Here is a 27,607-nt window from a genome sequence, read left to right as displayed (position 1 = left end):
TACTAGGAGTGTCCTTGGCAGAGCTCAGTTCCCAGATGAACACAGGGAGATCCAACATAGGGAATATAAAAGCTTCAAAATAGGAAGATGCCAAAACCAAACCACTGTTGCCTACTCACTACACACCAGGCAACACTGGGCTGGATATATAACCTAACAATCGGACATGAAAGAACTAGCCCAGATAAGGGGACAAGAATAGTTGGGGGTGCGGGGGAGAAATAAGAGGGCAGCAGGAGTTCATTGTTTTAGTTTTCCTGAGTACAAATGCATGTGGTTTTAAAACAAAAATCCAGAAGGAAACATGAGATTAATACATTTATTCCAAGTAAACACATTAAAAAATAAAGTTAAACTTGTCCAGGTCAACTCATAAATTCTTTAATTTTTTGAACAAAATGTACAACCCCAAACATCACGCTATATGGTGGATATAATCTGGGAAAGGGAGAGGTAGAGGAAGGAATACACATGGGTTGTGGAACAGAGAATGAGTCCAATCCCAAAACAAAGTTTTCAGATGTACCTCTTCAGAACAGAAAAGGCTGCTAAACAATTTAATAGAAATTGTTACTGGATCACAATACAATGAACAAAAGTCATTTTGTAAATAAGTGATCCAAAAAGCATATCTGCTCCTGGGACCGAGCCATGAATAAGCCTGACTGATTTGTAGTCTTGAAAAAGTGAGCCTCCTATATTTTTTTCCATGTTTACTGAAGCCATTTCCAAACAGGCTTGTGGGTTAGCATGACCATCTCAAGCAAAGGCAACAGAATGAGGGAGGTACAGGGGTTGACATGCCACAAGGAAGTAAACAGTAAACAAAAGAGCTACTCACGCTTCATTTCAAACAATGTTAAGGCAGGCCCATTGAAATGGAAGCCTAAGAGATGAACAATCTGTTTCCTTCGTTAGTAGTTTTCCATTTCAGCAGACTTTGTTGCTTCTCCCAGAGATCCATCAGCTGCCCAGGAAATTGGGTGGTAATACAACACAGCAATTGGAGAAGTAAGCTGTCTCCCTTCTCCCCCACATTCCAGAAAGAAATGTCAGTCAAAGCCAAAATACAATCAAAGCACACTATGTGGTGAGCCAGATAGACATTTGATTTTTAATGACAAAGAAGGAGAAAATAAATTGAAAAAAATTAACAGAAAATATTTTACAGTTATGTATAGAAGTTATGATGGATTTGTCTGGTATCTTAGAGAGAAAGGAAAATAGGAAAGAAGGTAAGGTTTTTTTGGCTTCCATCAACATTTACTTTAAGATGCTGACTGTATCTCTTGGTGGAGATTCCAGATAAGATAGCCAACTAGTCCTGGATCATCTGGGCACCTGATTTCTAGAAGCCAATTCCATTCATCTACAAGTAGATCTGGATGTGTATTCTTAGTCATGAACACCGGATTCTGTGTGGTCCTGGATGGCAGCAACTGCAGCTTCTTGTGCAGGTATTTCCTGAGGGACCATATTGCCTCCAAATACCTGCTCCCTTGTAGGGGACCCTGAAGCCAGAGATTTTACCAAATTCAAAGGGTTGTCACTGTCCTCATCTACTTGAGAAATTGCTACCTCTGTGATGGATGTATTCGGTATTTCTAGCTGCAGTGGTCCCATCTCCAGGGAACTACACTCAGGAGGGCTACCTGGCTCAGAGAGAGGAAAACATAACTTCTCTTTTTGAACTCCAGATGTCCGTGTGACGAAGTCCACAAGGTCTGGAAGGCAAGGTGATGGCTCAAAGCCTGCAGGTTTAACTGTTTCTGACCGCAATCTGAGTGAATCTTGATTCTCTAATTGAGAAATTTCTTCTACTTCAGGCATGATTCCTCCTGCTAAAAGGTCAAGGGCCTGGTGGGTTCCCTCTAGGCTCCCCAAGCCAAGGTCAACATTTTCTACAGGAAGTCCGGTTTTCAAAATGTTAGGAGTGATCCTCCCACTTATGAAATTAGATGATGTTTTTCTACCTTCTGCTCCAAAGTTCAGCACCAGGCTTTTGGGAGAATCTAATGGAAACTCAGACAAGGATGGGACTGGTTGAAAGTCAGTGAGAGTGGAGGGATTACATCCTACAAGTGACAAAGAGTTTTCTTCACACGCCTTCTGAGACAGGGCAGTTGGGGATTTATGTGCTGGGTCTACTTGAGTACTGCAGAAATCAACATCCATATTCCCCAGGTTCCCTAGGGCAGCAAGCTTTTCTACTTTCAAGTCTGTAACTTCAAAGTCTTCTAAGGCCTTGGTTTCTATTGTCACTGTTAATTCTGGATGGATACCTCGTAGTTCCAGGGCTTCTGCTTCTGGCTTCTCTGGGCTCTCCCAGGTCTCTGGCTTCTTCTTGTTCTCATCCCAAACAGCCAGTTCATAAATCATTTTACCTTTAAAGTCTTTTGATCTTTCTCTCTTGAGTTTGAGGCTTTTGTATCTAGAAGTTCTAGAAAGTGATTCTGGAGCTGAGTTTTCCAGCCAATCTTCACTAACAGTTGAAACTCCTTGCTCTTGAGCACTATCTGTTAAACACACATCTGACCTGGCTGGGGACTGAAGCAATTCTGGCACAGAAATTTTCACAGGTTTATCCTGTGGGTTCTGGATTAAAGACCTAGCTTCTGATGGAAATGAATCTATTTTTGCCTTTGTATTAGAGAAAACCTGTGCACTCAACTCAATCACTACTCTATTTTGAGTTTCACTTCTTGTCATTAATTTCTTGGACTGTTCTGCTTTTTTGTCAGTCATCTGCAACCTGGGCTGTTCTACTTCTCCCTCCCACATATATCTGTTCCCATGACTCAAATTAGAATCCTCAGTGCTATTGCACACGTTGATACCTGTTTCCTCTCCTACCATCCTCTCAGAGACCTTTGCTCTCCTTTCTTTTAGTTCATTGTTTGTCTTTACCTCACTTTTCCCACAATCCTTAGATTGATGGAGCTTTTGACTTTCTTTATCCTGGTTACCAGACTCCATTATGTGGGTTTCTACCAACCTCTGAGATTCCATGGTATGACCATGTATATCTGACAGGTGAGGGGCTTGTTCCACACCTGGTGGCCCTGGCTCTGTCAGGTCAAGCTCAGTTTTTCCCTCTGGAGATAAATCCCTATTAGCATCACCCTGGAAAGAACTGGAAGTCCACATGGCCAAAGTATTTGTTTTGGGGGTAATAGTTTCATAAGGCCTGCTATGGCACAACCTTGTTAATGGCTGCAGGAAGCCATAGCTGCTGCCTCTACTTCTTGAGTCTATGTGTTCTACAACTGACCATTTCCCTAAAGACACCAGAGTTTTTGCAATGGGCTTTTCAGGGTTGCTGACTAAAGAAGCAGAGACCAAACTTCTATCTGGAGGCAACTCCTCTTGGGATGCACTGATGTTCAAAGTAGAAGTGGAAGAGGTGTCTGAACTTTCAGCTCTAGAGAGGTTGCTGTTTTCCCCATTGGCCAATGGACCACTACTGAGCTTAGTCTCAGGGGCCCCCTTTCCACCACTACTGTAGAATATGTCATACAGGTCCTTAGCATTGGCTGTAGCTAAGCATGAATTTCGCTTTTCCAATTTTTTGGCTTGTTCACTGAACACACTTGAGAGGGGAGGTGGAGGACGCACTAACACAGAGAACAGGGTCTGGTCCCGGTCACTCTCACTCACCCCAGGAGCTGTCTCATCAGAAGGAATGGCAGTTGGCTGTGCTGAGGCAATGATGGCTACTGGCAACACTGGGTTCAAAATGTTAGGACCCAGGAAGCCAGGGCTGAGAGTATGAGATACAGATGGGTTTGATTTCACTGGAGCTAAGACAGCATTTGCTTGAGCAGGAGATAGGGTAGCTGGATGAGGTATAACTGGGGGTGGTGGAGGGGGTGGTGGAGGGGGTGGTGGAGGAGGTGGTAGCATTTGTTCAGGTATATGGGATGGCTCATTCTTTTCAGCCAGTACCATTTTTTCCTCTGGAGACCCTTTCAGTATCACCTCTTCTCCTCCAAATGCTTTGGAGATGATGTCAGGAGGCAAGAGGAGATCAGCTGAAGACTCTTTAACCACTGGCAAAGGCTTAGCTGTGGTTCCAGAGGACTTGATGGATAGAAAGGTGTTAAGAGGAGCTGGCTTACTCACTGTAGCTGAGCCTGACTTGCGGAGTACTGTGGATGGGATAGGCAGGTTGGGTCTGATCTTCGTTTGGGTTGAAGTTGTCACAACGGGCATCCAAGGGCTAGTATGTGCAACAACCGTTTTCCCAGAAAGCTTGATTTTAATGGGCTTTGCCTTTGCAGTTTCAGTTTTACCATCCTCTTTGTCCTTATTGCTTTCTACAATATCCTCCCTGGGAATACTTGGAGCCACTGAACTTTTTTCTTCCTCTTTTTCTGGCTTCTTCCAGCTGAATTTCCCAAAGGAGGAAGATATTGGTGATTCTTTCTTTAATTCTTCTTTTAATTGGAGTTTGATGCTAGCTTTCCTTTTATTTTCCGCCTTTTCTGGGGAGTTCCCACACTCAGAAAGTTGGTCCTCTAATTCCTCAGAGACCTTGTCATCCTCCTTTACTTCTTTCATGATCTTCGCCTTTTTTTCTTTCTTCTCTTCCTTTGGTTTCTCACTAAGTTTGCGCTTCAGCTCACTCTGCCGCCGCCGTTCTGTCTCTAAGACAACAGCCAAGCCAGCTTGGCGGTCCAGATTCCGCCGTTCCTCATACAATGGGTTTTCAATCACATATTTCTGGGAAGAAAAAAGATAAAAGCTCAACAGCTAGTCAAAATACTACAAGAGAGAAAATCTTAGCACCGCAACTGTTAGAATTTAGTAGAAATTCCTAGTCACCTTCCTCAAGGATAGATAGTTCTATCAGGTCAGTATCTCTCACCAGGACTGAGAACTTCCTAGTGATTATAAGGAATTTGAAGGGGCAATAACTTTTTCTGGCTCTAAAGTAGTTTGATAGAGTCAAAAGTCAAATCACTGCAGAAAGTGGGGAAACTCCACATGCTACTACAAAGACCAACCTTGTATTTCTCATTGTGTTGGTGACCCTTCACATGTTGCTCTCCAGAAATTGGATCCCCCAAAAATTCCTCACAGAGCTGGCAATAATATCCCGTGATAGGAATCAGAAACTCAGAGCCTGGAAGAAGCAGAAGAAAGTAAAAAAAGTAAGTCACTTCCACCCAGGATGACAGCAAAGGAAATTCCACTTCCCATTTGCAGTAAAATGGTTAATGGTATTGAGTACCTTACCCATTTTTGAGTCAGAAGTAGCATTTATATGAATCATACTGGCATAGTGTTTCCAACTTAAAGCTTGAACTCAGGACTTCTACCTCTTCTTCCTCTTGAGAACACTAACTGGTTAATTCAGGAGTTTCCTGTGCCATACTCATTTGTTGCTGATTCTCCTCAAACTCCAACTACCACTAGCATCTTAGGAGATTAAAAAACTATACTCCCAAATAGCCAAGTACCATTTGTATAAGATCTCTCGTGTTGATATTAATCACCCAGGAATCTATCTTCTACAGATCTAAAGGATGTAGCAGCACTGACTACCTAAGAAGGTAAGAAATTGAGAAGTTTGAAGACAAAGAATCTTTCTACTTCTCAACTTACCCCCTAATAACTATTCAAAAATATTTTCTGTTTCTTAGTTGAAAAGGCAGTTAGTTAAATTACTGTACCTCATACTGTTTTTTCTTTTAACTGGATTTCAAATAAGTAAGATTTTGGTACATAGGCCAGTGACAAAGAAAATTACATTTTAAAATGGTATGTATATGTTTAACATCTGTTAGATTTGGGGCCATACGGGTAGAGAACATTCTTGTCTTATAGAGCTCTTTATTTCTTCAGGACGTGGTGTACTGTTTTGCATTTAGAAGGCATTCTTACAGCTTTGTTAAAAGGAATGGGTATGTCTCACCCTATGCAGCTTCCTAGCACCTTAGTTCTGGTACATCTCTTCTTTGGCTGACTGTAAGGAAACCACAAAAGAGGCAGTGAGGAAACATACCTTTTGCAGGAACAGTTATCTTGTCAGTGCGCTTTACAGCATCTTGCTTGGCCTCACTCTGAGTCTTTGAAGCCCAAGGTCTGTTGTAGGGATCCAATGTCTATTTGCAAGAGGCAGAGGTGCTCACACAACAGCACTAAAAACTCAATGACCCACTTTTCTCTCTTTTTCTCCCCAAAACCAGGGGGGACAAAGAAACCCCCAGCTACCCACCCCCACCCACTCTGCCAACTGTTTAAATGGAAATCACCTGTGGAAAAGGTAAACACATGTTAGAGCAAGTATTAGCAATGGATAAAATGAAACAAATAATCAGGTTCTCAAGGAATCAAAAGAGGCAGAAGCCTCACTTACACTTATCATGGTGTTTAGTTACAGGCAGGTCCCCTGGACTGAGCCCTGGGGATGGTGTCTCCTTTGTTGGTATTGCTTGGTTCTTCAGATTGGGGCTCCTGCCCATATGAGAATGTTTCATTTTCCAGCTTTGTAATGCAGATGGGGAACAGAAGTTTGAAGGGAAGGAGGGCAAGAGTGGAAATAACAGAGGGCAGGGTACCTACCTGTGTGTGCTTCTTATTGTGCATATGAGTGAAGAAGTCAAACATGGTCCCACAAATGGTGTTGCAGTCTTTGCACCAGTGATTGCCAGCATCATAATACTCATAGGCAGCAATGGACTGATCAGACTGCTTAGCAGTTGGCTGGAGGCTCTCAGCAGGCTTGGGGCTCTTAGTATGGGAATTCTCATAGTTTACCTTTGATTCCTGGACAGGGGGAATAAACCTGCACTTAAAAGGAATTCAAGACAGTCTATATCTGTCTTTCCTCAGAAAAAGTGGCCTACTGCAATAATAGAAATAAGGCCAAATGATATTTCCAGTGCCTAAAGCTACACATACTGGGGAAAACCCCCTAAGAAATCTGTCTGCAAGGCTAAAACAGAACTAAGTAGACTCCACAGTGCAATCTTATCATGGAGAATAAATCATAATGGCAATATATTTACTTGTGTATCCTAAAATATCTAGAAAAAGACTCCAAGATTATGGAAACACTGGCTGCCTCTGTGGAAAAGTAGAGAATAGGATGGATAGGAGCCTTTTTTACTATATAATCTTTGGTAGATATTGAGTGTTACCTATGCAATTAGTTACATTTTAAAATCATAATGACAACTAGGGAGGGAAGCAAACCAAAATGGCCAAGATAATGGACAGGATAAGCTAATGCAGAGAATAGATGACAGTGAACTCACTATCGCAGACACATCCTGGTATGACAAACTGGAAAGCAGAGCTGGTGTTGTGTATAGATACAGCAGACAATTCACCTATGTGGGATGATGACTTAAATATGAGTAAAGTATTTCTAACTGCCTAAAATACCACTAGAATTTAACACCTTTGAGTTAACATGAATTCTCTTTTAAAACATATAAACTCTCCAACATTAAGTTATCAATAATAAATACTTTAGTATGAATTCATTTGTCAGCAAGCTGGAAACAAGGTACTTAGGAAATGAGAATTTTGATTAATGTTGGGGACTGAGACACAGAAAAAAGATAGTTTTGGAATGTGGGAAGGCTAAGTATGAATGAAGTTCTATAGTAGACAATACCAGGTATAACTGGGCACCTGGAATACTGGCCAGTGGGGAGAAGAAGATAGGATGGAGAAAGGAAAACAATTAGGACTTCAAAGATAATCTTTCCCTACTACAGTCCTATTTAAGGGTCATTAAAGAGATCATACCCAGAGGTAAAGAATGGGCAGATACATACATGCATACACTGCTGGCAGTAACTGGTACCACCTTTCTGGAAAATAACTAGAAACACATATTACATATACCAAAATTCTTTATACCCTTTGACCTACCAATTCCACTCCCTGACATTTATCCTAAGGAAATTATGTCAAACACGATTTGATTGGTTAGATTTTGGTATCCATGTAGGAAAAATTAAGGTTGTTAAAAATGGTATCACTGAAGTCTGTTTACTGGCATGGAAAGATGTTCATGATATACTGAGAAAAGTAAGTGACAAAAGACTTTTGAATAATCAATAAATATATGTAAATAGGCATAGAATGTCAAATGTCACCTATCTGAAAGACTTCCCCTAACTACTCTATATCCCTCATCCTGTTTTCTTTTTTTAGGCCCTTGCTATTCCCTAACCTGTACTTGTTTATTTATTGTCTATCTTCTCCTATTTCATGAGAGTAAAGACTTTGTCTATATAGTTCCCTGCTATGCTTCCCATATCTAGAACAGTACCTGGCTCTTTCTTGGAGATCAATAAATATTTGTTAAGTGAACTGATGAACAGAAGAATATTTACAACATACATACACCAAGGTATCAATAATAACTGTTTCTAGGTGGATGGAATTGTGTGTTTATTTTTATGAAATGACTACAAAGAGAAAGAAAACCTCAAACCAACTGTGCATTTCAAAGGGAAGCAAAGGAGGAAGAAATACCAAAGATATGTAGGAAAGAGAAATTGCAGACACAACTTTCCTTACTGGTGAAATGAAAACTGAATGCAACATATCCCTATTAGCTTCAGAGAATATGAAGACTCTCTCAAATGAAGATGATAGATTACCATGGGGTTGGTATATAAATGGAACACCAAACAATGTTTAAGTCAACTACAAAGGGCCAGAACTTTCAAGCTCTTCTCCCATCAAAAGCCCTGAACTCCATAATGCTGGTATAAAAGGAATATAGTCCTACTTGGCTGACAAAAAGAACTTTCCCAGGAATACATGGAAACCTCAGAGCACGGCTGATAGAGAATAGAGAATAGCCTCTTTTCTCCCCCATCCCCCAACATTAACTGAGCATCTACCATGTACTAGACATACCAGATGCTGTGAGAAACACATACAGATAAATAAGTTATATTCTTTTATTCTCAAGAAGTCTCACAGTGGAAGAGACTGGCATGTGAACAGCCATGATTTTAATCGTGTTTTAATCAAGTCAGAATGAGATCAATCTTATAAGGAAACAAAGTAAAACATTATGGGAATGCTACAGAGGGGCTGCCTAAATCTGGATGGAATTCAGGAATTTTTCACAGAGGAGGCGGCACTCAAGTTGTGCTTAGTGGATGGGTAGGGTTGGGAGAAATATTAGCCTAGGATAAGAGGATTATTAATTCAAAATCAGGGAGGCATAATAGCCTATTGCACATCTGGGGAAGTGCAAGCATTCTGAAGTGGTAGGAGTAAGATGTATTATTTCTTGAGCACTACTCATTTACACTATATGCTAGGCACCAAGCTATATAATGGACTATACTGGCAAACGAGACAGATATGGTTCCTGATCCTTTGAACCTTAAAATCTAATTGGAGAACACATGTAATTATACAATTACAACTGTCATAAATACTAAGAAGGAAAATTAAAAGGTATTATGAGAGTGTATATAAGGCAAATTTAACAGTCTGGGTAATCAAGAATCAGGGAAAGAATTTAAGCTGTGATCAGTAGGATGAATATGGGTTAGTAAGAAGTGGGAATAAGGAAAGAGTAGGGTTTGCATGGCAACCAGAGGGAAGAGAAGACGCAAAGACATTAGAGGGGATGATACATTTGAGGAATGAAAAGGTCAATAATGAAATTGTAGTGAGCAGGGGAAAGAGAGGCATGCAACAAGGCTGAAGAAGTGGGCGAGAGAGTATCTTGACCACTGGCTGTATGTGGAGAAAGGATTAAGAGTGCAGCATTACAAGCAAGAACTAAAGGCTTGAACTTGGATGACAATGAAGATAATATGGTAAGATGGATGGAGGTTTACTTTGGAGGGAGAACTGGTGGAATCTGTAACTGATTTGGTATGGAGCAGTTAGGGACAGAGAAGCACTAAGCATACTTTTCAGGTTGCTGGCATGAAAACTGGTGCACAGTGGTGCCATTCATTGAGATGGGAAACACTGGAGAAAGAAAAAGTCAGAGGGAGGTTGAGCACAAGCAAGAGTTTAGTTTAGGATATGCTGATCTTGAGATGTCTATGAGACAATGAAATAGAAATGGTGAATAGTCTGTTGGAAACTCAGGTTTGGACCTCAGAAGAATCATTTGAACTAGAATATAAAACTGGAAGATGTCAGCATGGTATTTCAGCATAGGACTGATGAAACAACCTAGAGAACAGAATTTTGGAGAACTGAGCTAGGACTAAGTTCTGAAAAACTAAAATACTTCAAAATGAGGTATAAGAGAGTAGGAGGCAAAGGAGACTAAGCAGCAGCAGCCAGCACACTAGGAGGAAAAGAAGTATGATAGAAGCCAAGAGAAGATAGACAGTGGTTCCTCATATCAAATACCAATTTGAGAACTGAAATGCATTCACTGGCTGTACAACATGGAAGTGACTTTTTTGCTAAAGTTATGAGAAGATTAGAAGCCTGGCTGGGGTAGGTTAAGCAGTAAATGTTAGAACAGGAACACAGAGGGCCCTGAACGCTGAGTATATGGGATTCTAATCTGTGGGTAATGAAGAATTGCTAAAATTCTAAAGCAGAGTAACATGATGTGTCCTATGTTTTACAAATAACTCTAACAAGAGAAAGAACAGACTGTAAAAGGAAACTAAAAAAATGATTACTTAGAAAGCTTCTCTAGGACTCCATGGAAGTAAAAGATGTGACAGAAAAGGAAAAGCTGAGTTGGTACCTTGCTGTTGGAAATAGAGTTTGAGGACGACACTTTTTCTGGGCTCTTAGATTTTTCTGCTTTCCCAGGCTTCTCTGTAGGCTCTTTACCATCATTTGAAGACTTCTGAGATTTATCCAAAATGTTAATTCCCAATATCTGAGCCACTTTGTCCAGTTCAGATTGCTTCTTTTCTGCCTCTTCTGCCTCTTGTCGAAGTTCTGCGATATCCTTCATAATGTTATCCTGAAGCCGACTCACCTCCACCAGGAGTGGGTCTTTGTGGCCATCCTTCTCCCTTCGTTTCTTGCGCAGCATTTCCCCTAAGTAGTCAAATGTCAAGAGAAAGAATGCAAGGTAAGTTAGTTAAGGTGTTTTTCAGTGATAAGTAGTAATCTTTCAAGACTTTGTGAGAAAAATATTTTCTCACAAAACTTTCAAAATCAAGGGAAAACTCTCCTTCCACATGGGCTGGTTTAGGGGAAGATTCTATGGAGGTACTGGATGAGTGGCCACCTTATCTCTTATGTAAGGGTTATTAGCCCAGGATCTATGGACAGGCTTCAGGAGCTCCATGAATCCCCCAAATGATATACACAAGTTTGTGTGCATGTGTCCTTCAAAAAGGCAAATAAATGCATGAACTATGAATCCACTGGCTATCCTCTTCAGAGAAGCAAAGAATTATTCAAAGGATAAAAAGCATCCAGTCACACATTTGACTTTATCTGATTCAAGAACCCTACACTAATGCCACAGTTGTAGGTTTTGCCTCAGGCTCCCCTAATGCTATCTCCCATTCCAAACTGCAGGTCCTCATAAATTAATCCTCACAGGATTAAAAACTAAGTTTCTCATCCCTAAACTGTCCAAATGCAAACAGAAGAAATTATATCTTCTACTCTCTGTTCTTCCCACTATTGAAGCTATAGCATTTAGAAGCTTTGTTATGTTTGTTCTTTCTTCAGTGTGTATGTGAATTCCTAAAAGCACAAATGAAGAGATGGAATCAAAGAAGGCATAATGGAACATCTTTTGGTGCCTAAAAGTAAGGAAGTCCTCAAAAAAATGATGAGGACCTATCAAAAAGAAACAGGAGTCAACTTAAAGGGGTTCCCACTGGTCATATCTGGGGTAATTTGAGCATGAAAATAATAATGACAGTAACATATTATATCCTATTGTATGAAGAACCCAAGAGTTCGTTCATACTGAATTTCTATCATTTATCCATTTCTAGGATAAATAAATGGAGATGGGGGGATGGGGTGGGAGGTTCCTCTTTGAAAGTCAACTAATAAAGGTAGAAAGAATGATGAAATTAGAAAACCACCAACAACCAACATAACTGATTCAGGCAAGAAACATTAATGAATGCTAAAACTGGTGGGTATAAGTTTAAGAAGTAACAGAATACTTACACAGTCTCAAAGCATCTCCCTTACAAGATACTTATTTAAAAAAGGTAAAATAGTAACTTTATAGTGGAGAATCCAGCAGATACCACCTTAGCCAAAAGACCAAAGTTCATACCATCAGTAATGGGACAAAAATCAACACCTTCTAGAACTCAGCATCATTTCTGTGATATTCTTGCTGAAAATGCATAACCTGAATTTAATCATAAGGAAACATGAAACCAAAATTAAGGAATAGCCTACAAAATACGTGACTTTTCTAAAATGTCAGTGTCATGAAATACAAAGATTCAGGAACAGTTACAGATACAAAGAGATTAAAAGAATATGATAACTGAATGCAATGTAAAATCCTGCATTTTCTTTTGGTTTTGGACATTATTGGGACTAGTGAAATATTAGTATCGGTAGACTAGTATTCATGTAAATTTCCTAAATTTTGATAAGTGTACTATGGTTATGCAAGTGAATTCCTTGTTAGGAGGTACACCCTGAGGTGTATTTAGGAGTAAAGGAGCATCATGTCTACAACTTACCAAAATTATACATATTACATTTTATGTTTCTCTTTTAAAGAGTTCAAGAAAAATTACACAAACACACACACACGGGTTGAAAGAAAGAAAAGAGTAAAATTTAAAAAGGAGTTAAAATTAATAATCACAGAATACCTGAGAATTATTTACTCAATTATTACAACTTTTCTGTCAGCCTAAGACCTAATGTTAATTATGTCAACATTTTTTAAAAGTGAGGCTTTAGGTCACTGAACCTGAGAGTCCCCAAAGCTTTCCATTTGGGTCTCCTACTCAAATTACTAAAAAAGGTAGTCATGCACAGGAGTGTCTGATACCTTGTTGTTTATGAAGCCGTTCCAACTCAGTCCTGAGATAGTACATCTTTTTCTGGCGAGCTTCCCGGTCACTCTTTAGCTTTTTCCTCTCCTCAATAACCTGCAAAGTACAAAGTGGTGAGAAAGTCCTTCAGCCTCTAATGTCTTCCCTTTTCTGCTGCTCTCTTCCTTAAGTCCTCATTCTAGATAATATCTAAATGCAAGGATCTAAATGCCTGCAGAGAGGCTCTGACTTTATAGTAAAAGTGGTATTTCATTCCAATCCAAGTTCCAGAATTAGCCTTTTTAGAGCTACATTGCCCAGAAAGTATTATTGTTATGCAGGAAGCACTACTCTATTGATGTTAACTTAAAGCTACTGACAGCAACTATTAGATAGTGGTTATGAGCCCAAAGGGACCCATTAAGAAGGGAACTAATAAATGTCATGGGTGAGGCACTGTGTTAGTTGCATCTCATATATCATATGTATCATATGATCTTACTTAGTCCTCATATCTAATTTATAATCCATATCATCTTATTTAATCATGACATTACCTGTTTTATAGTAAGAAAACAGATTGTGGAAGATTAACACATCCAAGACCATAATATAGTAAGAGGACTTAAAATCCAAGTATATGTCACCTGCAGCTCATGATCTTTCAACTGTATTACTACCACCTACTAGAAAAAGCAAATCAGGCTTATCTATAATGGGCTAGTGTAAAAAGCCTGTGTATTATCAGCCCTGAATTAAGTGCTAGGTTCTTAAAGGGTAAGTTAAAGGAAAGGACTCAGTCTCCAATGGTGTCTCAGTCTTAGGTTTTGGCTTTATCGAATTGAACCCCCTCTTTTCCAAAACACTTCAACAAAACAGGGTATTCAAGTTTTGGATAATGGAAAATTAAGAGGATATGTTTTGTCTTCCCACGAATTAACTACACTTCTTTTAAACTGGAAAAAAATGAGATTGGCCCTACTATTTTTCCTTTTTTTCTCCCCAGATCTGAATTATTTTTATTACCAAACCAAAATTATACATATTACATTTTACGTTTCTAAATAAGATTATTAGCTACTAAGAACCATTAAAAGTATTAATTTTTCCATTTGAAATCCTTCTATTCTGTATTCCTTATCCCCACATAATTTTTTTTAACTATTTCTCTAAAACATCTAGAATTATTAGATCTTTACACCAGCCATTGCTACCTTCATGCAGCCTGGGAACCCAATGAACCTTGACAGTATAGATGTATTTAAAAAGTATCATAAATATACAGTTCTTCCTGGACTCTAAGACAAACCAGAACAAGTAAAGCTTCTCTCTTGGTTTAATTACCAAGCAACAACTAGTTATTAGCTTTTAACCCCCATAATCACTATAGAAAAAGGATCCAAAACTCACTGGGATAAAGCACAGATATTTATTGATTCTCCTTCACCCAACCAAATTTTGGGTCCTCATTTCCCAATGAGGACCTACTAAAGAGTTCATGGCTGAGGATGTGGAGAAATAGGAACCCTCCTACACTGTTAATGGGAATGCAAACTGGTGCAACTACTCTAGAAAGCAATATAGTGGTTCCTCAAAAAACTAAAAATAGAAATACCACTGGACCCAGTAATTCCACTCCTAGGAATATACTCAAACAAAATCCCTGATTCGAAAAGACATATGCACCCGTTTATCATTGCATTATTTGCAATCGCCAAGATATGGAAACATCCTAAGTGTCTGTCAACAGATGAATGGATAAAGATGTGGGACAAATATGCAATGGAATATTATTTAGCCATAAAAAGCAAAGAAATCTTGCCACTTGCAATAGCATGTATGGCTCTAGAGGGTATTATGCTTAGTGAAATAAGCCAGGTGGACAAAGACAAATACCATAAGATTTCACTTATTTGTGGAATATGTAACAGCAGTAGACTCATAGACACTGAAAGGTGACTATTGATTACCAAGGGGGAGGAGTTGGAGATGGGTGTGGGAGAAGAGGGAGGGGGATAAAGGTACACAATAATTCATAATCACAATGTAAGTTGATCATGGAGACTGTTGAACCATGGTGATGTACATTTGAAACCAACATAAGACTGTGTATTAATGATTTTTTTTTTAAGTGAGGAAAAAAGAAAAGAATTCAGGGCTCCCAGGTTCTATATACATTGTGTCCTAAGGCCAATAATTCTGCCAGAGAAATAAACTTAAAAATGAAGTCTAGCTTCTTAAAAAATAACCTAGAGCCAGATTTCAATTTAGTCCTAAGGAGAAAACATGTGAGAAAAACAGAGAGGGTATGTACATTACTTAGTGGTGACAGCAGCCACCAAAGAACTTAAAGGGCCTTACAAATTTCCAGCTCCCTCTAAAAGACAAACACAAATTTCTATTAAAATAGAAGACTCAGACACAAGATGCCCAAAGCTAATATTCACCTTCTGCTTCTGGGAAGCACGGTTCTTCTCATCAGAGATCTTCTCTGGATTATATCTTATGAGTGATGGGATGGATACCTGGACAGGCACTTGGGCAGCAGGAATTGAACCTAGCACTGACTCCTTCTTCTTGGGCTTGTCAGGAGTCACAGTGGGGATCACACGAAGATTGGGACGGCTACGAGTAGCTAGTTTGGTAATTGGCATTACCCTATGTGGTTCTGGTAGAGGATGGTTTGATGGCTGAGAGGCTGGATACATGGGCCACCTTGAGGCTGCATATGCCATATAGTGCCTGTAGGCATCAAAGGAAGAAGGGGGAATGGCAGGTCCCTGGTAGTTTGGAGGTATTCGAGCTGCAGCAAACTGAGATGCCCTTGGCATATGAAACTGAGACAAAGAAGCAGGGTGTGGTAGTCTAATTGGGGCAGATGGGGCTGAAGGCAACATGCATCTGACTGCAACAGATGACTGAAACCCACTGCCAACTACCTCTGGTCCTGCAATATGACCCACTGGATGGTCAGACTTTAGGAACGGAGGGCTGTTTTTTGTGAGCAGGTAAGGATCCACAGGGGAGACTGGGTGTGGATGGGACACCTCTGGGGAGTGGGTATTGCTATGGTGTGCCTCTCTGTTCTCCAGTCTGTGAGGATCTAAGGAGCGCAGATCAGCTGAGAAATGGTGGTCAACAGAGGAACCGCGGTCTGCTGAAAAGTGCTGGTCAACTGAGGAACGGCGGTCAGTGGAAGAACGTGTTGGCTTTTTGCCATGAAGTCGTTCCTGGGTGCGTGCAGCCAGTTTACTAATCTCTACTACCCCAATATCCAGCCCTATGGTCTTGAGCAAGTCGTGAATCTTAGCATATTCTGGATTGGCTTCTTCTATGGATTCTAACTTTACAGCTGGAGCTGAAGAGGGTAATGAGCTTGCCTTCTGCCTCATAACTTCACTCTCAGAGCCCCCAAGGGGCTTTGCTGGAGATTCTACCTTTAAATCCTCTTCTTCATCCCCATAGAGAAATTTCTCCTCATCCTCAATGTCAGGGAAACTACGTCGCCTTTTTTCCTGTGTGCTGGTAGAATCTGCCAACAGGCTCAGAATGCGGGAAAAACCACTGCCATCCTGGCTAGCTCTCTCATGGGGCAGCAACAAGTCTGTGGGTCGCTCAGGTCCCTCAGCCTTCATATTCAATTTCTCCTTGTGGTACAGAAAACTCCCAAACTTCTCTCTGAGAGGACTGTTGTCTTTGGGCATCCCAGGGAGGGGACCCCATTGGTAGAGGTTGCCTTGAGGTTCCTTCAGGGTAGCCTCTACCACAGTCTCCTTGTTGTTTTCCATCTCTGAGGCAAAGGCAGCTATAGCACCACTTAATGGAAGAGATGGATGTCCAGAGAAGACAGGGTGATTGTGGCTGGAGCTGGTGCTGCTGGAAAAACTCTCAAGCTGCAAAGATAAACACAACTGATTAAATCTCTATGCACAATCTCAGAAAACTAGTAATTGAGATAAATACTTGAATACTTTGTCTGAATTAGCAGGGGAAAGGTAAGTATGGATGAAAGGGAGATACAGTATCCTTAGACAAGTTCAAGATTTGGGTCTTCATCTCTCCAGATGTTTCTGGTGTAGCAAGGAGAAAAAGAAATCAGGCAGACTGGACTGAGTCCTCACTTTTGCCCATTTATTGCAGTCCTTATCAAGGAATTTGAATTCAAAGGGACTTTTAAAGATGCCCTAGCTTACTTATTTTCTTTTCTATGGATGCCGAAGAAAAAAGAAAAACATAAAATGGAACTGCTTTGATAATCATTTGATCAATAAATATGAGAGATGCCCTCTCAAAAATAAAAAATAAAAAAATAAAAATGGAACTGCTTTGGTTGAAGTGGAGTCAGAAACTCTGAAACCCTAACTGATCATCCTCCCCTTGCTCCCATAAGTGCCTAAAGTCACTTCTTCATAAGCCTTTAGCTTCTAAGACGACAGCTAAAAACTAGAGCTCATGCCTGACCATCTTTTCATAGGTAAGGAAAAAATACCAAGGCCCAGAATGGCGAGGTCACTTGTATAAAAACAACACAGAAAGTTGGTGGCAGAGGTGGGCCCGGAATCAGAATTCTTTGATTTCTGATCTAGTGTCCTACCACTCATACATTTTGTCTTCTCTCTAAAGAGACATGAGGAAAATTCTGATCATCTCCTCTCTCTGCCCTTCAAGCTTCATTTCCAAGAAACCCATATTCAAAGATTCCTACAGGGCTATCCAACTGAGAGAAAAAATTTAGAATTCTCTAGAAATGTCTGTTTAGAAAGCTTAATATGTGACAATAGGTGGCCTCTACTGATACATTATAAGGCTAATAGTTTCCTTTAAGGTGCAGCTCATAGGCATAACAATGTTGGTCCAGCATATATTACGAAGATATCACTAGAGACACAGCCCCCAGGAAAGTAACTTAAGCCTCCCAGGCTTTAAGATATTAGAGAGACTAGCAAGGAACTCCAGGAAAAATGCAGCAGAGACCTGCATGGAAGGCTCCGTGTCCACCTCAATCCTCTTCTTCAGAATTGACTTCTTAGGCATCACAGATACTTCCTCAGGCCGATGTAAATATCCTGGCTCTGATGCTGTTAGGACACTGGACAATCCAGGAATGGGGCAACTAGTGCCACCACCATCAACTCCTACCAGTTCCTGACTCAAGCTCCTACTTCGTTCCTCCTCTTCCTCTCGTTTTCGCCTGGCAAGGTCCAGCTCTCGAAACTCAGGGTCAAGAAACCTAGGGCTCGGGCTCCGTCTACGCTGTCGATAGTTGCGTGTCCCTGATGTAAAACTTGGATGGTCACTTCCCACACTGTGAATCTTCTCTGTGTCATCATAACGGGGCCGTTTGGCTTCCCGGCTCCTTTCCTCAGGTCTTATAGTGTAGGAACTTTTTAATTTGTCTCTATTCCGTTCTGTTCCCCGCAACAGCTCATCATGACAACTGATATGGGGACTATAATCAGCACGATGCAGGAAAGTTTCTCTTGTTCGGTAGTCCTCATCAAGTTGTCCCAAGAAGGGACTGAGAGGCCCCTCTTCCCGGGAAAGATATCGTTCTAGACCTCGAGAGCATGCGGAGCTTCGAGTGAAGACAGAATCATCAGTCATGTCATCCCTGAGGAAAGAGATAAATATCACTGAATACTATGGACTTGGAAAGAGGACGACCAGACAGGCTGAGAGAATGACATTCAGCAAAGGGGCTACAGAATGCTTAGGACAAAAGACAATAATCATGAAGTCTGAAAACAGATCTATGTATATACATGGAACATTTCCTTTCCAGGGACACAAGCAACTTCAGCCTCCAAAAGGAGATATTTCTAATCTAGCTAGACCTAGCTCTTAGGCTAATCTCTTTGATTATATTTTGGGGATGCAGAATATCATGCTAGGGTTTGGGAGACGTGAAAACATCACTACCAGGCTACAAAAAGCCCTCAGTCACCCACCTCTACACTAGTTATACTCTAGCTCTTTGCTACTGAAAGTGTGGTCTGAATAGCAGCATCAGTATTACCTGGAACTTTTTAGAAATGCAGGTTGTTGGGCTCCACCCAGGCCTCCTGAATCAGAATCTACATTTTAACAAGATCTCCAGGTGATCTGTATGTACTTTAAAATTTGAGAAACACCAGTCCAGATCAACAATTTTCAAGCAATGTTCCACATTTTGAAGAGATTCTGAAGAGTACACAGAAGATGCCTAATGGAAGGAGGGGCTAGGAAGGCAGAACCCACATGGCTCTGGGTCTTCCACCTCACTGAAATTATACTGGCCCCAGCTTAATTTTTTTATAAAGTAAAGTTCTGTATGATATTTCATTTGAAAACAGGATTTTGCTGGGCGGAAAATATTTTTTAACTACTTTAATTGGAATGGTTTTCTCATAAGTTTATAATCTGTTTTGCTGCCTCACATATTAAAAACCATAAAACTTCATCACAGCCTCTTTTGTTACTACCCTCTTTCCTGTGTCACCTGGATATACACAAGAACTCTACTAATATTGGGCCTAGGAAAACTGTTGTGATGGTTTGGCTCATTATGTATTTTTATTTCAGAGATAAAAAGGTCTTGGACCTTTGCAGCAACAAGGTCAAACAGGATGGGACATCTGTCCTTTGAGCTCAGAGCTCTACACCACACATAACTGTCCTAACCTTTTTGGGCACTATAGTCAACAAAGCTTCTACTTCCCACCACTCCAAATTTCTGATTTAAATCACAGATAGAAATACAGATTGTCTAGCCCTTTAAGCATACAACTTTTAAGTAATATGAAAGAAAACTTAGATGTTACTCACATTCCAGAGTGAATTACTACCCTCCTGAGAATGGTACTCTTTGGTGTCTTCTACAGTTTCTAGTAGCTATTTTTGTTTTGGGAGTTTTTAGTAATGACTTTGCCTTTTTATAATTGTTTTCTTATATCTGGGACTAAGCACAACATCAAAGAGTTGCCTTTTCTTATTCACCAGCCCTTTTTTTGTTCAGAGTTTTAAACCTAGGTAACAGCTATAAATAACTTTATGAAAGACTATCAAGGATAAACTTTATCACCTCCTCTAAAAGAATGCCACCTGTGGGAACTGGCTCCTGTTATTCATCTCTTCCTCAAGAATCTGAGGAATTTTGAGGTCTCAATGTATTATAAAAGAGCAAAGAATGGAAATGAATCAAGGACAATCTCTGAAATCACACATAACTAGAGTAAAATATTTTACTCTGTAGGTTTGTCTCCCACGAACACACCTATTTCCAGAGAGGAATGTCTGTGAGTTGAGTCACTTCATTGCTAAAACACCATGTACTGTACAAAAAGTTTCTGATCATATTAGAGTAGGGGGAAAAACACAGGCTTCATGGGTAGTGGCAAGTTTATCCATGCTCCCATGTTCAATTTTCCACTAAAACTATTACCAAAAGACAAAGTGATCTAATCCAGCACAAAATATCAAGAAGCTAGAAATGAGATAAATCTGAGACTCAGAAAGTCTCAGTCCAGATCTACAATCCAGCAAAAGGAGACAAAAAACAATGAAAGGCATAAAAACAGTTAAAAGAATGAGCTGTCATATAAATACAGGCAGAAATCAGTTCGCCTGTTAGAAGTTTATGTCCTTCTTCCCCAGATCCACCAAAGGATAAGAGAGAGAACTTGCTGCAGTAAAAGTTAGACCTAAAAAGGGCCCCAAGCCCTTGTAGCTCAGAATAGCCCAGTGACAGACTCTCTCTGAAAGCTTTGGTTAAGTCCAACTCTTTTCTAAAATATGGTCTATTTAAAAAACTGATTTTTGGATGTGGGTGATAGGTACTTGGGTCTTGTATTCTCTCCACTTTGTGTTCACGAATTCCATTACACAAGTTAAAAAACATATATGACAACATACGTCCACATAGAAATTTGTATACCAATGTTCACAGCAGCAATATTCATAATGGCCAAAAAGATAAAACAACCCAAATGTTATCCATCCATTAATGACTGATAAATGGATAAATAAAATACATACAATAAAGTATTATCAGCAATATAAAGGAATGAGGTACTATTATTATATGCTACAACATGAATGAACCTTGAAAACATTATGCTAAGTGAAAGAAGCCAGTTACAAAGGACCATATATTGTATGATTCTATTTATATAAAATGTCCAGAATAGGCAAGTCTATGGACAGAAAGTAGATTAGTGATATGCATGGTGGGAGGTGGTGGGGACTAACAGCTAAGGGTACAGGTAAAAAAATGTTCTAAAATTGATCATGATGATGCATGTGTAATTCTGAATATACTAAATCTCACTGAACTTCACACTTAAAATGGGTGAATGCATGGTACATGAATTATGGCTCAATAAAGATGTTAAAAAATGTATAATAAAAAAAAGAAAAAAGTTCTTCCAGAGCCCAAACTTCCAATTCTTTTCCTGCGCTGATCCTCCAAAATGCCTAAAGAAAGCGGCTTGCTTTTCTGTTTTTTCCTTAAGGAAAATCACAGGGAAAAAAATCACACTCCTTCAACCTATGTCAAGGAAAAGAGGAATTAGGTGATAAGAATTCTATGCATGAAATACATAATGGGCAGAGTTATATGTACAGGAGAAATCGATCTCATCCACAAGTCTTCAGAAGTTAAGTGTCTTCACACAACCTGTTCTTTCTCCCTTTTCAGAATAAGTTATAGTTCTACACAGAGAGCTGCCAAAGTGAGGACACTGACTACCCTGGCAATCTGGCTGTAACCCAAACTTGACATAAAATTTGAAAGATTCAATAAAGAAAGAGAAAGAACATCACGGTCTCAGGAAAAAATAAACACCTACATATAAAGGATGGAAACAGCCTGTTTCATTAGCTGCAGACAGGACTGACTGTTAGGAGACATCCTGAGAATGCCAATGGTCCTATGGCTTTATTTTCATGGAAAGTAATTATCCACACAAACCATGCTTGAGCAAGAGTGTGAGGGGCAAAAAGTCTAAAGAATGGCATGGCACCTCCTTTCAGAACCTTAATCTCACTTTCTCTAAAATAGACCTGTCTGAAACACATGATTTTGCAAAGAATACTATCCCAAACTCCCTAAGAAGAAAATTTTGATTTTTATAATGTAAAAACAGTTGGCATCTGAAGCACACATGAATAACAAAGCTTATGGAAAAGGGAGATGACACCTTAAGACCTAACAAGAGGAAATGCTCAAAACCTCAGCAAGGAAGGAAAAGAATCACACTGCGTACCACCTACTTGGACTGCCTACTCAATCATCGCCCAAAATAGCAGCAGCCAGAAGGGCAAGGGCTGTTGCCTCAATTAAGTAATACAGTCACATACCTTGAAGGGCTATCTTCAGAAGCTTCAGTGTTATATGACACACAACTGTCCTGCCTTGCTTCACTGCATCCAATGGCCTCTGGGGCTTTGAAGGAAGTATTACTGAAAGGCAGCACTGGTCCTCAGACTCCTGCCTAGCTGTCCCCAACCTGCCTGCCTATGCTGTCCATCACTGCATAGACAGTCTCAGTTTGAAAGAACATTATGTTGATTTATTGCTACTGCTAATCATTTGTGAAAACTCCCAATGTCCCAATGTGCTGGGCAGAGACTGTAACAGAAACAGTTCTCAGCTCTCAGAAAGAGAGCTGCACTCCCATTCTTATTTTTTCACTTTTGTGAGGTAAAAAACACCTAATGTGATTATTTACTTACCACATATAGTTAAAGTTCCTATTATCTGAGATCTTTATTTAATATTCTGGAGTGTATTTGCTCTTCATCAGCACTCAATACCACTGAAATTAAACATTTTTAAGGATTTGTAACTTTCTATTAATGTTTATGTATTTAATATAATAGCACATATTAGACATGAATTTATCTAAACCCTTTCTGAATCTATATTTAAGCCAGGACAAGTAACGCCATTAAAAAGAGTTTTCCTATTTTGCCCAGAACTTGCAGAGGTCTAGGACCCCTAGGTTCCAATATTTTGGAATCCATATCATCTCAACTGTTTTTAATTTGGGGAGACTTAATGTCATCTCAGCTTTCCCCTTTCTAGTTGGGCCAGAATGCCCTTTAAAATGTCTTTTCTTCTACACAATTCTTTCTGCAATAAGCCTGTGTCAATATACTCTCCCCACTCAGAATGCCATTTCCAGTACTATACTTTCTACTGGACACAGGGCTTAACTTCTATGCTGGTACTACTCTTTCAAATACAGCATTCAGAAAAACAGCAACATTTCTGCCTTTAAGAACTATTATAGTGCACCTTGCCTCAGATGAAGCCTACCTGTCCACATCCTCCAGATTATCCACTGGTGACCCCAGTCGGTCACTAAGCCGCCGCCGTTCTGGTATGCCAACACAGAAGTGGTCGTTGCCAACAGTGATCCTTAAGCTCTGTTCCAAAGAGGAGTCAGAACGCAGACCAGGAGACCGTCTCTACAAAAGTGAAATATAAAAGTCAATAGGGTCAAGACATCCCTATACTCAAAAATCTTTTCCTTCCTAGTCACAAAGTTGTGGTCCAACAAGATGAGAAATGGCTATGGTAAGACACTACCTCAAAAACAAAGCCCTTTAAAAAATAACATTTTCTTAGATGAAAGCCTATACTTCTAACCCTCCCTTATCAGTGACCTCTCGTTCTTTCATTTACTGGTACTGGGCGGACAACTAGAGGAGTGAATTACATCAGCTCTCAGAAGTTATACATTTCTAGAAGGCAAGCCAAAAACAGGTGTGTGTGCGTGTGTGTTAAAGTACTTCTGAGAGTGATAAGTGCCATAAAATCATTAAAACACTGGTAACATGAAAGAGATCGGAGAAAAGGAACTACTTCAGATAATCATTAAAAAAGGCTTTTCTGAGGTGATACCATTTAACCTGAGGCCTGAATGATCAGATGTCAGCCTTGCAAAGGACAGATAGAAGGATGTTTCAGGCAAAAAGAACAACCTCTGTAATGAGCTTTGTGTGTTCTGGGTAACAGAAAGGTGGGTAGTATGACTGCAGCAAAGTGACAGAAGAGAAGACAGGCAGAAGCCACAGTTAGGAAATCTGGATTTTCTTCTTAGTGTAATAAGCAGCCACAGAAAGGTTTCAAGCAGAGGAGTGATATGATCTGACTATCCTTTCTCCAGTGCTTGCATTGCTTATACCCTCTTTCCTTCCAGAAGGTCTTCCCTGGCTACCCTATCAAAAATTGTAACTCTTCTCTGCTTTTTTTCCTTCTTAGCACTTAGTCACATTTAACATGCCAAAACTTTTTACTTCTCCATCTTATTATTCAACTTCCCTGGCTAGATTATAAACGCTAGAAGGCAGGGGTTTTTGACTGGTTTGTTCCCTGTTGTAACCTCAGTACTCAGAACAGATGTTTAACAGCTTTTATACTTTTATACATTTTATACTTCTCAGATGTATAAAATGAAGGTTTAAAGAAATCATTTTGATTGCTAGTACAGAATAAATTGGGCCATAACAACAGTGTGGTATAAAGGAACCTAAAGCAATAATCCAGGCAAGAGGTAACAGGGTCTAGGCTAGTGATGAAAGGAGGGCAATTTGGGGGGATGTAGTCTGAAGGCAGAGCTGACAGATTAGGCAGATCAAGATAATCTTACACAGCAGATATGCAGAAAAGAGAGATGATCACTGTTTCTGGCTGAGCAATGGGTGATGTAATTTACTAAGACATAAGAGTGAAACAATGAAACAATAAGGTTGTGCATCAGAGAAGAAATGGGAGGTTATGGAAACTAGTATTGTTTTCCTTGCTTCCTCTGTAGTGATTAACACTCAGATTACAACTGCTCAGCTACTAAAACCTTAACATAGTGACAAGTCAATTCACCTAAGACCAGAGTACCCAGAGCACTTGCATACTATTAACAGCTACTGAAGAAAACAGAAACTTTGTTACAGAGTTTAAAAAGAAGCCTGGTTGAGCTGAAAATAAGAACAAATTCCAAAACACCAGACCCTGCCCAGAGGTTGTACTAGAGTGGTGGTTATGGTGAGAGATCAATATTATGTCTAAACTTCTTTACCTTATGCTCTGTCTCTCTACCAGGGAAACATAACGGTTAAAATCATGGGTGCTGGACACCAGGGATATATAAATTGAATCGCAGCTCTGCCACTTCTTAGTTGTGTGGCCTTGATTAATTATGACCTCTCTGGGTTCCTCGGCGGTTCAATAAGGAATAATTTTAACTGCCTCACCTAGAAGAGTTGTGAGTGCTGAAAGAGAATGTGTAAAAGGAAGGGCTAAGCACAATTCCTGCCACAAAACCCAGTCAGTGGTACTGGCTATTACAATGTCTGTGGGTATGCACACTTCATTTCGGAGAAGCAGCTCCAATGTAGACAGCTAACCATTTACACTCTAGGCGTCTACTTTGTACACTTAAAGCAACCTAACTCGCCACAAAGACATCCAAATTCTTTTGAAAGATCCAGCGGGGCAGCTCAGGTCTAAGGGGATACAAAACCACGGAACACTGAGGAAACATCAACTGAAAAAGTACCAGCACACGGTTTGGAGGAAACTCCCCTCGGCCTGGCAAACTTTTCCACACCTCACCCAGAGTGAGACAAACAACCTATTCCTAGGAAATGGTGCACGGCCTCCCAACCAGGCGCCCGGCGAGTCCCGGGTCCGTTACTGTGCAAATGAAGTTCCCGGAGCTGACGGAACCTCCAGGTTCCGACGTCGTCGAGGGGGCCCAACCGCGTCGGGGGCCTTCAGTTTTGGCACCCGGGCCTGGGGGCCTACGGGAGCCTGGGCTGCGTACGTTTCTGGAAGCGGGAACTCGCGGGGAGGGGGCTGGGGTATGGTGCGAGTCCCGGTAGAGGGGTGGGATTACCCGGCAGCCGCCGTCGCCTGGATGTTCTCCGCGGCCGTCCCGGGCGAAGTCGGCGCAGGACTGCCCCCGGCTGCTGCCTCGGAAACCGGCCGGGCCCGGCGGGAAGAGTCGTCGGCCCCGCGGCGGTGACGGGGAACCGCGACGGGCCCGCGGCGGTGACGGGGAACCGCGACGGGCCCGCGGGGGGGACGGAGAGACGCGACGACCCCGCGGGGGGGACTGCGAGGCCCGGCGGCCGCGGGGCGGGGACGGGGAGCCACGGCGACCCCGCGGCGGGGACGGCGAGGCCCGGCGGCTGCGGTGCCCGGAGGGCGAGCGGGGCCGGCGAGCAGCGGTCCGCGACGATGAGGAGCCAGAGGACGGCGGTGAGGTGCGGCGAGCCGGGCCTGAGGAGGAGCCGGAGCTGCGGCCGGTGCGCGGGCCGCCCCCGCTGCTCTCTTTAGGCCGGTGCGAAGAGACTGAGGAGCGGGCACCGCTGCGGTACATGGCTCCGGCAGCAGCGGCCCCGGCGGCAGCTCCGACCCGGGGGCGCCCCGGACGCGGGGCCCCAGCGCGCCGCCGCAACTGCCGCCACGGCCGCCGCGCGCCGCCCCCGCAACGGGAGCAGCCCCCTCCCCTCGGCCCCGCACCGCCCCTAGGGCCCGGCCGAGCGCGCCCCCGCGGCTGGCTGTTGGAGGGCGCGAGCACGCGTCCGACACACCCCCACGCCCTCCGGGGATCCCAGCTCCTCCACTCAGGGACCGGCCACGGGAGCCAGAAATGGGGAGGAGCGCGGAAGCCGACGCGAGGCTGGGCGAGGGGAGGGGAAATGAAGCGCGCAACCCGCACTCCGCAAGCCCCGCCTCCAAGCCCGCAAGATGGCGGCCGATGGGCCACCCACTTCCCCCTCCCCCTATCACCACGTGACTCAAGGGCCACTGCGCCGGGTTGGGGGGGGCCGGAGCGGAAGAGAAGGCATTAGCGGGAGCAGAACCGGATATTCCCCGGGTTCTGGAGGGTCTGTGATGCTGCGGGCTTCGAGGCGGCGGGAGCCCCTGCACCCTTTCCTTGTTCCTCAAGCTTGTTAATTACATGGGGATAATAAATGGTCTTAAGTGGCGGGAACATAAATAACCCCAAAACGTTAGGTACGTCGGAGTTAGAATGCACCTCGGCAAGAGCGGCCACCGAAGTGCGGGCCCCTGCAGAAGCCTCACAGCAGCCATCAGTTTACTTCACCGTTTCCTGGATTTCTAGAGATTGAAATTGAGTATGGGCAAGTGCGGAATGCGGGCGTGATGGGGATAGAGAATTGAACACAAAGCAGACATCAGAGTAAACTGTCAGCTCTCTCAACCAGAATACTTACTGTCACTGGGAGGACCGGCCAGGGGTCCACATTATGACAGGAGGTGAGTTATTCAGAACCCCTAATCTATGACCAAGACTTTCCTGGACGCCTGGCTGTAGTAGTTCTCTGTCTCAGGGCTTTTCATACATACTAAGTACAAAAGTCAAAAAAGGTCAACACATACGAAGAAAAACAGTGATCAAACATGAAAAAAATGTTGACAGGAACCAGTAAAACTTAAAGAGAAAACGACGACTTGGCAGTTTTCACCTATCAACTAGGAACACAAACCTTGAAAGTGGTATGAAAATCAGGTTTATGATTTCCAAGGCAAAGGCAGAACTAAGAAAATGTTAACTATAAAAGATGTCTATTTCGAAGTAGTGATTTTACAGCATCTTACTATGCTGATGGACAGTGACTGTGAAGGGGTATGTTGGGGGGACTTGGTGAAGAGGGGA

General features: G+C 41.8%; 1 protein-coding gene across 8 annotated transcripts; it reads right to left on the bottom strand.

Moving 5' to 3' along the window:
• Positions 1 to 303: 303 nt before the first annotated feature.
• ZNF318 (zinc finger protein 318) lies at positions 304 to 27,605 on the bottom strand. 8 transcript variants are annotated; one of them, XM_036916809.2, is made up of 12 exons: positions 25,817 to 27,590; positions 23,236 to 23,387; positions 17,913 to 18,549; positions 15,386 to 16,831; positions 12,956 to 13,055; positions 10,706 to 11,007; positions 7,791 to 7,826; positions 7,263 to 7,337; positions 6,568 to 6,771; positions 6,008 to 6,107; positions 5,007 to 5,125; positions 304 to 4,722 (listed from the first exon to the last, which is right to left on the bottom strand). In XM_036916809.2, exons 1-12 carry the CDS (start codon positions 26,300 to 26,302, stop codon positions 1,396 to 1,398), a joined length of 6,984 nt encoding a protein of 2,327 aa, XP_036772704.2. In that variant the 5' UTR covers positions 26,303 to 27,590; the 3' UTR covers positions 304 to 1,395. The 8 variants fall into 8 exon arrangements, with proteins under 8 accessions (XP_036772704.2, XP_036772705.2, XP_036772706.2 ...); XM_036916816.2 differs by lacking the exon at positions 304 to 4,722 and adding an exon at positions 6,362 to 6,459 and having other exon boundaries at positions 5,106 to 5,125; positions 25,817 to 27,604; XM_036916810.2 differs by lacking the exon at positions 7,791 to 7,826.
• Between the last annotated feature and the right edge of the window lie 2 nt (positions 27,606 to 27,607).

Source organism: Manis pentadactyla, chromosome 16 (assembly GCF_030020395.1).
Source record: "Manis pentadactyla isolate mManPen7 chromosome 16, mManPen7.hap1, whole genome shotgun sequence".
In the NCBI taxonomy this organism is placed as follows: Eukaryota; Metazoa; Chordata; class Mammalia; order Pholidota; family Manidae; genus Manis; species Manis pentadactyla.
The sequence above is the reverse complement of the archived record's forward strand: the minus strand, read 5'-3'. Positions and strand labels throughout refer to the sequence as shown.

Coding starts and splice junctions, on each gene's coding strand:
- ZNF318 (XM_036916809.2), bottom strand. CDS start 26,302: ATGTACCGCAGCGGTGCCCGCTCCTCAGTCTCTTCGCACCGGCCTAAA. Junction 7,827..10,705: donor ACTCTATTTCCAACAGCAAG/GTACCAACTCAG, acceptor GTTATTTTCCAG/AAAGGTGGTACCAGTTACTG. Junction 7,338..7,790: donor ACTGCCAGCAGTGTATGCAT/GTATGTATCTGC, acceptor CATCCCACATAG/GTGAATTGTCTGCTGTATCT.